Source organism: Miscanthus floridulus, chromosome 4, assembly GCF_019320115.1.
Source record: "Miscanthus floridulus cultivar M001 chromosome 4, ASM1932011v1, whole genome shotgun sequence".
In the NCBI taxonomy this organism is placed as follows: domain Eukaryota; kingdom Viridiplantae; phylum Streptophyta; class Magnoliopsida; order Poales; family Poaceae; genus Miscanthus; species Miscanthus floridulus.
This window is the reverse complement of record NC_089583.1, coordinates 82,737,075-82,749,927: the sequence shown is the minus strand read 5'-3', so window position 1 is coordinate 82,749,927 and position 12,853 is coordinate 82,737,075. Positions and strand designations below refer to the sequence as shown.

Below are 12,853 nucleotides of genomic sequence, written 5' to 3'. Positions count from 1 at the left end.
CGAGCCTATTGTCCTAGGAACTCCCTGGCTAGACCAATGCAGTCCTTCATCTTGTGTTTGGCGTTCTTGTGAAGAGGGCACGGGCTGTCAAGTATCTTTTGGTACTGCTCGTCGTAGTTACGCTTGGCGTGAGGTTGACTAACGGTGGTGAAGATGTGTTCTAGCCAGCGGTGGTGATTTTGGCCAGGCCTGTGTCCTCCTGTTCGATCACGACCGCTATCGCGATGATAGCTGCGGTCGTCGGGACGGCGGTCATTGTGACGTCGGTCGTCGGGGCGATCGTCGTATCAGTGAGGTGGTCGCGGAGTGCCTGCATCCTCGTTGAAGTGCACCTCGGCTTCCTCTACATCGGTGTACTGGTTGGCGGTAGTTATCATTTCGCCGATACCGGTCGACGGCTTATGGTTGAATTTGGAGCGAAGCTCGCGATGGTGGAGTCCTCGGATAAAGGCGGTGATGACTTCAGCTTCCATGATGTTGGGGATAGAGTTCCTCTACTCGAAGAAATGTCGGAATGTAGCTATGGAGGAGCTTGGATGGCTTCTGGTTGATGCGGCTGAGATCATGCTTTGTGCCGGGTCGAGTACACAGTGGCCATATAGTTGTCGGTGAAGACTTTCTTCAACTCTTCCCACGAGCCGATGGAGTCCGGTGCAAGGCTGGTGAACTAGCTCATGGCGGGTGGCATGAGCATGATGGGGAGATAATTTGTCATAATGCTGGTGTCTCCTCCCACGGCACGAACGGACAGTGGCATAAGCCTACAGCCACTGAGTTGGGTTCATTCTTCCTATGTAGGGCTCAACCCTGGTGATTTTAAAACTACTGGGGCCATCGAAGCATTCGGAGTGCCCATGTGAAAGCCGGAAGTCCCCTAGGATTGTCAACACTGTAATCTATGGCATTTTGGTTGGGGATAGGCTCGAGGGCTGAATCCGGGTTGCTGTACTCCCTTTTGTAATCCTAGCAGGTGATGTACTTCGTCTTCATGGTGACCAAAGCGACGGTGCTCGATACACCACCGCGCATCCTAGAGGTTGCTAAGATGTACTCTAGCATCCTATTCGACCTCCTGGTCGTGTTGGCGATGGTGTTCGGCGCTGATGCCCCCTGGGTCCCCCTTGGAGAGGTAACGACTGGTTGGCGAAATGGTTTTGATTTGGGCGGCAATTGGACCTTGGCACAGCTAATCGGTGAATCATGCTCGTAGAGCACGAAGGTCTCTGATCCTCACAAATCTCATTGACCTGACAGTGAGCCGCTTTAAGCATGGCGGCGATCTTGGTGAGCTTGGGCATTTGAGGGAAACGAGCGAGCTCATTGGTGGCTACTGCCAAATTGGTGCTTAGAGTCTTGAAGACGTCGTGGCCATCGACACAGAGAAATTCTTTGTTGAGGTCGCGGTAGAGCGGGAGTGGTCTTCCTTGAGAGTCAAGCCGATTATTCCGAGTAGCCTCGGCCCTTGCGATGGCTGCCTCATTTTCTCACCGCTGCGCGCTCCTCCTCGGTTTTGCCGTTTCGAGGAGGGCTATCGATGATGACGTTGAAGATTACGCCACCCCAGAAGGGTGGAAGGAGAAATTGATCGGAGAAGGTTTTCAGCGAGGGTCTCCGTAGAGCACTGAGACTTGGAGCCTGGAGTTTCTTCTGGGATGGTCTGGAGGTGTGCCCCAGGGCTCCAGCATAAGTGTAGCATGTTGACAGCCGGTGGGAGCTGGACGGCGATCTGGTCGATGAGTTTGCCCCTTAGGGCATGCTAGTAAGCGACGGTGGTGTTGGAGAATTCAAAGGGTAGGGCCATAGCCCTTGTAGTTTCCCAAGCACCCTCCGATAGATCTGGATCGGAGGGTGGTCGACGCTGAACCATAGTGTCCAGTGCCGATTCAGCGATAGAGAGATAATCGGCGAGCTTCAGTCCGAACCGATCGATGGATTCAATCAGATCATCATTGTTGATCGGCCTCCTTCCGGTAGCGACGAAGCGGACGGCGAGTTGTTGCCGAAAGAGACCTCAGAATCGCCTCTGAAATCGGATCTGTAGTTGTAGGTGTAGGGGTGGCCGGCGCAGAAACGATCTGCTCTGGCTCGAGGAGCTCTTCGACTCCATCAGCATTGATGACCCACGAGATAGATCCGACCGTGAAGATCTAGCCGGGCTGTGGAAGGGACGAAGAGCCTACTGGAAAAAGCCATCTTGTTCGACAAGGAAACAGCACAGCACACCCCTACCTTGCGCGCCAACTGTCGTCAGAATATCATCGGCAGTTCTTCCGAGGGGTATCCCACGAAGGTAGATTGATCGGTAGAGGAGTGTGAGATCAAGAACAAGAAGGCAACAGAGACACATGAGTTAGACAGGTTCAGGCCATCAGTATGACGTAATACCTTACTCCTGTGGTCTGTTGGTTTATATTAGCTATCGTATGATATGCCATGATTTTAGAGGGGGTCCCTGCCCGCCTTATATAGTCCAGGAGGCAGGGTTATATGTCAGTTAGATCTAAGAGATAACCGGAAAGTAATAACTGATTATAGGAATCTTGGGATCATACATATCCTAAAAGATCTCATATTATCTTCAGGACATCTTCCCGATGTCTTGCGGAAGGCGCCGAGCAGAGTCATGCCTCACAAAGGCTTCTTCTTGTGGGCTGGGCCACCCCTAGGGGCGCAGCCCGTGTGGTCTGTCGTGGGTATCCGGGGTCGTACACCCCACAACAAGTACATCAAAGACATGCTCAAGAAGTTTGGCATAGATGAGAGCAAAACTATTAGTACACCAATGGGGACAAATAGAAACTTGGATAGTGATGCTAGTGGCAACATGGTGGATCAAAAGATGTATCGGTCTATGATTGAAAGCCTACTCTATGTGACGGTATCAAGGCCGAATGTGATATTTAGTGTATGCATATGTGCTAGATTTCAAGCCTCAAGCCTCACCTAGAGAGAATCATTCAAAAGCAACAAAGAGAATATTGAGGTACTTAAAGCATACACAAAATGTTGTATTGTGGTATCCCAAAGGAGCTAGATTTGAGTTGATTGGATATTTGAACTCCGATTATGCGGGATGCAAAGTTGAGAGAAAGAGCACATCGGGCACATGTCAACTATTGGGAAGATCACTTGTGTCTTAGTCATCAAAGAAGCAAAAGAATATAGAACTTTCAACCACCAAAGCGGAGTACATTTCGGCCGGTAGTTGTTGTGCTCAATTACTTTGGATGAAGGCTACTTTGAGTGATTTTAGAATCAAATTCAAATAAGTGCCATTGCTATGTGACAATGAGAGTGCCGTGAAGCTCACCAACAACCTGGTTCAACATTCAAGAACAAAGCATATAGATGTCTAACACTATTTCATAAGAGATCATCAACAAAAAGGGGATATTTGCATTGAAAGTGTGGGCACCGATGATCAACTTGCTGATATATTCACCAAGCCACTTGATGAGAAGAGGTTTTGCAAGCTAAGGAATGAATTGAACATACTTGACTTCTCAAATATGTGTTGATGCACCTCCATTATATGACATGCCTCTCCTTTGAGCAAAAGCAAGGTAAAATTGATTGACATGTCATTCATCCTTTGCTAAGGACTTGTTTAGTGCATCTAGTCATTCCTATCATGTCTTAGGCTTATTCATGAAAATCAAATAATTTTGTTGCTTGTATGGTACCACTATTACTTCTATGCATGAAATGATCTAGTGGTAGCATATGACATGTTTGTGGGCTTGTGAACCTAGTGTTTAATCTAGAAAATGAGCTTTTAGTGTTTAACTTAACATGGTCAAGATAACCCTTGCAATGAGGTGTGAAGAAGCTTGTCCTTAGGATCAAACCAAGTTAAATATCTTTTGCAAGTGATCTAGATTGAACCAAATATGATAAAATCATAGTCACATAACATGGTTTTACCCCAACCTATCTAAAATTTGAGCTCACCTTTTGTGGTATTTGATGCCAAAGGGGAGAGAGATTGACAAAGATTGTAAGATAGGGGAGCAAACAAATAAAATGACATTGTAAGGTGATCAATTAAAATTTAAAGCATACAAGTAGGGAGAAGCAAGCTCATAAACTTGTATGCTGCATTTATATGTGCATTACATATGCTTGCTTGCATGGCACAAGTTTTAAATTCCATATCCATGCTTGTGTGGTGTATGCTAGTTGTAGGATTGATTGATGAAATAAAAAACTAGCATGTATAGGATGATAGTTAGACATGCCTTGCATGTTTTACAAGTGGTACTAGAACCTTTCTTATAATATTGATCTCACGAGGTATCTAGTGTTTGTGTTTTGCAAGTGCTATCTAACTAACCATGGTACTAAGGATGGTGTTCAAATGGTAACTCCGATTGGTATCATGCTTCAAAGGTCCATTCTTTACACCTTAGCATCATTTGGTAGTCATTACTCTCCCACACTTTCTATCTATCATATGTGCAAGCTTTCAAATCCAAACTCTTAGCACATATGTAGGGGGAGCTAATACTACCAAATTGGGTTTATGAAACTTGTCCATATCCTTTACACATGGTAAAATGCTTGGGCAAGCAACATGAATCCAAAAATATTTTATTGAATATCTTTGTGAAGGGTTGTCATCAATTACCAAAAAGGGAGAGATTGAAAGCCCTAGTTTGGTTTTGAATAATTGATGAAACCTAGGACTAACCTTTGATCTAAGTGTGTGAATTAGATAAGGCAGTCCAATCCAAGTGGTGGACCAAGATGAAGTCCATGGAGTTGAAGATGGACATGAAATGATGGTGATCAAGCTCAAACTTGGAAAAGAAGAAAGAGAAAAACAAAAAAACAAGGAGATCAAGGCAAAGGTATCAAATAGGTTTTTGTTTTGGCACTCAAGACACCATAAAGGGTGTGAGTGTGTTTAGGATCGATAGCCTGTACTATAAAGAGGGGAAATCTTTGGCTAAGCGGTTTATTGAGTGCCACTAGGTGATATGATTCTTGCATATGCATTAGGGACCTAGTGTGCTAACAATTAACCCTTGTAAAATGCTTGAAAAAAATGCTAAGACACATGCACATAAGTTACACACTTTGTGGTTAGCAACTTAGAAGCAAGGGTGAAGTGGTTGAAGAGTTAGAAAAAGAAACGGAGGAAAAAGGCAGTGACTAGACTCTGCTTGCGCAATGACCAGACTCTGGCCTGACGTGTCCGGTCAGTGGGACTACTCGAGGCTGAGAAGGCAAAGCAAGGACCGGACGCTGGACCTGACTCACGACTGCGTTAGGTCAGGGTGAGCAGAGAAGGCGCAAGGCAGGTTCATGACCGGACCATGGAAGAAGTCAGAGACCGGACGCGTACAGGGCGCGTCAAGTCGATGATGACGTACGCTGATGTAACTCATTGTTGTGAGCCGTGTGAGGACCAGACTCGATGGTGCGTCCGGTTAGCTTTGACATGACGCGTCCGATCATGAAAAACATGCTCTGGGAGCTCTGTTGTTAACCGGACGCTGAAGCGCTCTGGGTCCAATCACATGCAGAGGCGCGTCCGGTGAGTGGTTAACGCACGTATGCTAAGGCACCAACGGTCGAATTCAAACACGCATGACGTGGCAAGCTCTGAATGGCTTGGAGGAGGGATCGAACTCAGCAACCGGATGCAGGGCAGCGTCCGGTCAGTGCATCCGGTGCCCCTTCGATAGCCCAATGGCTCCTTGAGCCTTGGGACTCTATAAATAGGTGGTGGCTGGCTTGGGGCTCTCACTCTTGGCATTTTGACATTGTTGACATCCTTATGAGCCTAAGCAAACACCTCCCACTCATCTTCATCATTGATTCATCATCATAGTGGGATTGAGAGTGATTCCTAGTGCATTTTCTTGAGTGATTGCATCTAGTGGCACTTGTGGATCGTTGTGTCTGCGGATTTCTTGTTACTCTTGGTGGTTGCTGCCACCTAGACGGCTTGGAGCAGAGGAGCATCAGCACGAGTTGGTGATTGTTCATGGCCGTCTCTCGGTGATTGTGAGGGGTCTTGTGCCTTCCCTGGCGGAGCGCCGAATGGTAACTCTAGTGGATTGCTCGTGTCATTGAGTTACCTCACTTGTGGGTAGGCTCTTACGGCGCCATTTGTTGGCTAGGTGTGTGATACCTATTAGCCACCGAACCACCAAGTGTTGGTCGACACAACGGGGACTAGTGTGCCAGCAAGCACGTGAACCTCGGGAGAAAAATCGTGTTTCATCTTTTGATTGGATTTCTCCCGGTGATTGATTGGCTTTCATCTTGTGATTGGTTCATTCATCGACATGGCGGTATAATCACCCTACTCGCTCCCTTACATTCTTGAAAACTAGTTGTGTAGCAAGCTCTTTAGTGTAGCTAGATTTGAGAGCTTGCCTGCTAGTTTAGTTTCACCTAGTAGAGCTCTTTAGTGTAGCTTTGTTGAGAGCTCTCAGTGAGTAGTGACTTAGTCTCTTATATGCCTAGAGATTATAGCAACTAGAATTATTGGGTAGGTGGCTTGCAACCCTTGTAGAGCTAGAGCAAAATTGTATTTCGCCATTTAGCGTACTAACAAATTGCTCTAGTGATCTTGTAGAGGTTTTAATAGGCTATTCACTCCCCTCTAGCCATATTAAGACCTTTCAACTAGCTTTATTCCCATTGACATGAGTGAAAGGCTCGCCAGGAGGGGTCGGGAGTAGCTTCGCCGAATCTTCTTCCCCATTGCCGTGAGGGAGGGGTGTTGCGTGGGGTCAGAAAAGGATCTTCTCCCTTGTTGCCGCGAGGGGTGGGAGGAGGAGAAGCCAAATTTGGGGCGGGAAGACACTCCTCTGCCAATGTGTAGGTGAGCTCCCACCGACTGGGGGGCGCGGGATGCGAGGCGGCGCTCACGGACGTCTGGGCAGGCTCTGTGTGCGGGCGAAGGAAGAAACACGACGTGCGCAGGAGATGTAGACGGGAGGCGGGCGACATGCGGCGGCAGAGGAGACGGGCAAATAGAAGCGCACGTAGAAAATGACTGCAACACTGATTTGAGGGCTCGAGGAGAGCCATAGGAATAAGGGTTAGAGGAGGGATTTGAAGGGTTCCTTAAATTTGAGGACTCTAATAAAGGTCCTACAGGACCTATGTTTTTGCTTCAAGCCCATAAATTTAATTTTGAGGGCTCCAATAGGAGACTCCAGCAGTTGCTAGGCCAACTTTTAGTCGGCTTTAATTTTTTAATGCAATACGATTTTTGTCTTTTTCTCTCTTTTTCGTTCGCTAGCATAAAAAAACCAACAAAACAGCATCAGCGGCGACAACCGCTTAAAGCAAGTAGCAAACACATCATTGTCGCGAAAGCATGCTCCACATGAGCGAAAGTCGCTTTTCAGCTCTTTGGTCAGTCCAGGGTCAGTCAGCCGTTCCAAATGGTTGGTCCGTCCAGAAGTCCTCTTATCACCAGTAGTAGTAGGTGTTTCCCTGTGATGTTCTAGCAATTCCCCTCGCAATTATATGTAAACTACATCAATTGAAAAGTTCGTGAAGCCCACGCGGACCCGACAAGTAAATTTGACATCCCTGATCATGCAACCATCATCTGACAACAGATACTGCAACTTGCCGATTGAATTGCATCACACTTGATGAGAAGCTTGCATGTTAGCCAAGTCTTTCCGTAGATATTTTGGATCAGCGCATGTTACCTGCTCCGGGTCCCTTTTAGGACTTGACTTGCTACATGAGTCAGTGCGTACTGACTAGTAGAACGCAATTTCGTCTGAAATGTCAAATCTCGAGGGTCAGGCATTTTTTCACACTTCAGCGAAGGTGTCTTGTCGTTTGATGTAAATTTCGATTGCACATACGTATGTTCAAACCTTAACTCCTCGATATAAAACCACATTATAATCTAAAAAACACACTGGAAAATCAGCCTTTGCTTTTTTTTAATCAAATGCATAAAGCAAGTAAACAATGGAAATATTTTTTATTTAAAAAGAAAACCATGACCAATAATTAGGGCGTGCTTGGCAGAGTTTTTTTTTTGTGGCTCGGGCTCCTCTGCACCTCATACTATAGCGACATTGTTCATAGGAGCCGTTTTTTTCTCTCCTGTCGAAATAAACTGGGAGCCGAGAGAAGCCACCATTCATGGCTCCTCCGGCTCATCTGGAACTGTAGCACAGAGCCAGAGGCTGAAGAAGCCTTGCTGAGCCTGAAGAAGCCTCGCCAAATACGCCCATGGTGAAACAAATATCCCAGCACCACGGACCGTGTCTCACACGGTCGTGATGCAGGCACCCGTTGCCTCCTTTACTTATCCAATAGGACTCCAAACACAAATTTATCAGTCTTCCGGCACAGCCAATAGAATTCGAAACAAGAATTCACAATACTCTACTTGCTCAAGCGCCCCCCCCCCCCCCCCCCCCCCCCGATCCGGTTGTTAAAACCAAATTACTGTCAAAACCAAATTAAACTGAAAATCACATGTGTAACATCTTACTGTCAAAACCAAATTAAACTTATCACATGTGTAACATCTTACTGTCAAAACCAAATTAAACTTATCACATGTGATTAATATATGCTGTATATGTATTAATCTGTAGTTTCGTAGTACTATGTGGTAAAAAAAGGACTTGCTAAAATTCAAATGCCTGAATTTTAGTTTACTTTCGGACGACAGTTATTGCATATGTTTTATACTAAAATTACAGTGTAGTTCGTTGTAAATTATATAGGCATAATCTGTAATTTTCGGTTCCGAGAATAAAACCCCGTTAGACAAACCACAAACCTGACAAAATCTGATATGTATATTTATTTTTGAGAATTACACAATACATGAAGACGTCACAACACGCACGCACACTCACCCCTATGAACACACATACGCAATCCCTAGCTCTATGAGCACCTCCAAATGACTGAGCTGTCATATGAACACACGTACGCAAATCATACCCCTATGAGCACCTCCGAATGACTGAGTCGTCAGATCTTGAGATTCACGAAGTCACCATATATGTTGGCACAAAGACAATTAATAATTATAATTGTTTTTATAGTTCGACAAAGACAAAAATTTCATATGTTATAATACAAAAACAAATAATAAATCATAAAAATAACAATTTATTTGTACTAGTGGTTGTACAAGAATGTTCTATGAAATCGTCTTGAAATTCAGGCAACTGAAATATAGGAGAAGCTGGTAAAAAAAACAACCTATTCTTAGAAAAAATTTCTTCACCCTACTCAGTCCTGAAATGCAAAAGCTGAATATGATCAGCCGAATGTGAATAAACGGAGTGAGTAGTAATGGCACAACGAACCATCCGCATGTGCTTACTTGTACTATAAATTGTATGTTCGGCAAGTGGGGTTCCCAGGTGACCAGCGTCGTCGTCGTTCCCTCGTCAAGAGTTTTATTCCGGTGAAGTCGTCTCCAATTTCCCTGTCCTTTCCCACACAGCAGCTTCCACACGCGGTTCATGACATCGCTGCGCTCCTATAAGAAGGCACGGTGAAGGCACGTTCCAGCTCACCAGCTCAACTCAGTCGACAATCTTCTCTAGCTCGACACTGTACCAATGGAGCTTCCAACATGGGCGTCCTTCCTCGGTGTGGTGCTCGCCACCGTGATGCTTCTGAAGGCCATACTCGGCCGCCGCGGCCGCCGCGTGTACAACCTCCCGCCCGGCCCCAAGCCGTGGCCGATCATCGGGAACCTCAACCTGATGGGCGCGCTCCCGCACCGCTCCATCCACGAGCTGTCCAGGAAGTACGGCCCGCTGATGCAGCTCCGGTTCGGGTCGTTCCCCGTGGTGGTGGGCTCGTCGGTGGACATGGCCAAGTTCTTCCTCAAGACCCACGACGTGGTGTTCACGGACCGGCCAAAGACGGCCGCCGGCAAGTACACCACCTACAACTACCGCGACATCACCTGGTCCCCCTACGGCGCCTACTGGCGGCAGGCGCGCAAGATGTGCCTCACCGAGCTCTTCAGCGCCAAGCGGCTCGAGTCGTACGAGTACATCCGCGCCGCCGAGGTGCGCGCGCTGCTGCGCGACCTGCACGCGGCGTCCGGCTCCGGCCGCTCCGTCATGCTCAAGGACTACCTGTCCACGGTGAGCCTGAACGTGATCACGCGCATGGTGCTCGGCAAGAAGTACCTGGACAAGGAGGAGGCGGCCGCTGGCGCTGGGTCGGTGGTGACCACCCCCGAGGAGTTCAAGTGGATGCTGGACGAGCTGTTCCTGCTCAACGGCGTGCTCAACATCGGCGACTCCATCCCGTGGCTGGACTGGATGGACCTGCAGGGGTACATCAAGCGGATGAAGAAGCTCAGCAAGATGTTCGACCGCTTCCTGGAGCCCGTCGTGGAGGAGCATAACCAGCGGCGGCTGCGCGAGGGCAAGGACTTCGTCGCCAAGGACATGGTCGACGTGCTGCTGCAGATCGCCGACGACCCTACCCTTGAGGTCGAGCTGAACCGGGAAAGCGTCAAAGCTTTTACTCAGGTGAGTCTAAATAGATTCCCCCCAGCTGCATGTCGGATTCTGCATCTCTTCGCTCTTACTTTTGTACATATACTCTGAACTGCAAACATCACGTTAACAACTTATCAGCTAGTCAGACAACTTTTAAAGAATCAATTGAAAAATCCAAAACCATGTGCAAGAATCATGAGCTCATGAACAGTGCAAGAATCTCACTTGACCACGCACCCTCTCGAATGGCACGTGCAGGACCTCATCGCCGGTGGCACCGAGAGCTCGGCGGTCACAGTGGAGTGGTCCATCTCGGAGCTCCTCAAGAAGCCCGAGGTCATCGTTAAGGCCACGGAGGAGCTGGACCGCGTCATCGGCCGCGGCCGCTGGGTGACAGAGAAGGACATGCCCAGCCTCCCCTACGTCGACGCCATCGTCAAGGAGACCATGCGGCTGCACCCGGTGGCACCGATGCTGGTTCCCCGCCTGTCCCGCGAGGACACGACCGTGGCCGGCTACGACATCCCCGCCGGCACGCGCGTGCTCGTCAGCGTCTGGTCCATCGGCCGTGACCCCGCGCTGTGGGACGCGCCGGAAGAATTCATGCCGGAGCGGTTCCTTGGCAGCAGGCTCGACGTGAAGGGGCAGGACTACGAGCTGCTGCCGTTCGGGTCCGGCCGCCGGATGTGCCCCGGGTACAGCCTCGGCCTCAAGGTCATCCAGGTGAGCCTCGCTAACCTGCTGCACGGCTTCGCGTGGAGCCTCCCCGACGGCGTGACCAAGGAGGAGCTCAGCATGGAGGAGATCTTCGGTCTGTCCACGCCGCGCAAGTTCCCGCTCGAGGCCGTCGTGGAGCCCAAGCTGCCGGCGCACCTCTACGCCGAGCCATGATCGATGCGTGCGTGATTCTGCAGCATATAGTTGCCTCTTTTGCGTTGACGTCTCGTGTGCGTCCACTTGCTGCTCCTGTTGTTGCCATTACTTCTGTAACAATGTAAGTAGGTTTTTCTCCTAGCTTGCGTCGTGCGTGCCTTGTGACACTATAATGTAATAATGGTGTAACCAACTTTATATTTATATACCAGTACTTATACAGTTTTACCCAACACACATAAGTATTCCTACTTGTCTCAGGTTGAGCATATCTATACCTAATATTAAGTGTCTGTCTACTATACAACCGTGTGTTTCAGCAAAAGTTAACACATAGTTGTTTGCTGGCCGCAAAACACAGGATTGGTAACAGAGACCTTGGGTCTACCCCGAGGTCTCTTTCCGGACCCCTCAGCTGCATCGGACCCTTAACTCGCCGTTGTCGCTTTTGAATAAAGCGACGTTACCCTCCTCATACCGCCCACCATTATTCAATCACCTGCAATTAAAAAGAGTAAACCAATTAGCACAGATAATACATCAAAATAAATGCAAAATAAACAAAATATTACTTAGAAAATAATAAATCAATTAGCACGGATCATACATGTATTAGAAATAGTCATCATCATCGGGATTAGTTGGATCATAGGTATCATCATCACTATCACACATGTCGATATAATCATCCCCGTGCTCCGAAGGAGGAATGTCGTTGTTTAGATGTAATCACTGAAGTAATTCTAAGTCCTTCACATTCTGAACCTCGTCACCGGCGTCCTCGTCAGCACCACTTTCATTGTCTACTTCCATTCCCTAACCTTCGGTTAAGTCTATCTCAAAACTCCCTTCGAGTCCATCTTCTTGAAAGAACTCTCCATCATATGTGTTGGGGTCTATGTTGTAATCTTGATTGTTGGGGACAGGTAGTTTACCGTGTGGCGATACCTTGTACACAACATCCCAACCCTTAAGACGGTCTACAGTTTGGCACGAGTATGAGAGATAATAAACTTGCATTGCGCTGTTGAGCCACAATATAGACATCGTCTCCTGGTAAGACAGATGATTGTCGAATTTCGACTAGCCCAAGATTAGGGGTCCGCCTCACTACTTCAGGATCAAACCAATGGCATTTAAATATAACGGGATTAAGAGGTTTGCAACCATGAAACATGAGTTCGTATATTTCTTCAATTCTTCCGTAATACTCAACTCCATCTAAGCCTTGCGTAAAAACTCCGGTATTTATGGTTCTTCGATTGGGCCGACTCTGCTCGTGGCTTGTTGTGTGAAAGCGATATCCATTCACGTCATAACCGGTAAATGACTTGACCCTATAGGCACAACCATCGGTAACCTGTCTCAACTCGGCACTCATAGACGCATTGGTTTGTCCCTACAAGTTCAAGCAGGGTAGTTCATTATATTAGTCGCACGTACAAGCAACTTGTAATGTCAAACTAAGTACGAGCCAAAATGGACAGTACCTTCTGTTTGAACCA

General features: G+C 47.6%; 1 protein-coding gene across 1 annotated transcript; it reads left to right on the top strand.

The window, feature by feature from the left end:
* The first annotated feature begins 9,530 nt into the window (after positions 1 to 9,530).
* On the top strand, positions 9,531 to 11,583 carry LOC136551866 (trimethyltridecatetraene synthase-like). The gene is made up of 2 exons (XM_066543407.1): positions 9,531 to 10,505; positions 10,734 to 11,583. The coding sequence occupies exons 1-2, from the start codon at positions 9,576 to 9,578 to the stop codon at positions 11,364 to 11,366; spliced, it is 1,563 nt and encodes a 520-aa protein (XP_066399504.1). The 5' UTR covers positions 9,531 to 9,575; the 3' UTR covers positions 11,367 to 11,583.
* Positions 11,584 to 12,853: the final 1,270 nt, after the last annotated feature.

What these genes read in the sequence shown, in the direction of transcription:
- LOC136551866 (XM_066543407.1), top strand. Translation starts at nt 9,576, where the DNA reads ATGGAGCTTCCAACATGGGCGTCCTTCCTCGGTGTGGTGCTCGCCACC. An exon ending in GCGTCAAAGCTTTTACTCAG is followed by an intron (nt 10,506 to 10,733) that starts GTGAGTCTAAAT and finishes TGGCACGTGCAG; the next exon opens with GACCTCATCGCCGGTGGCAC.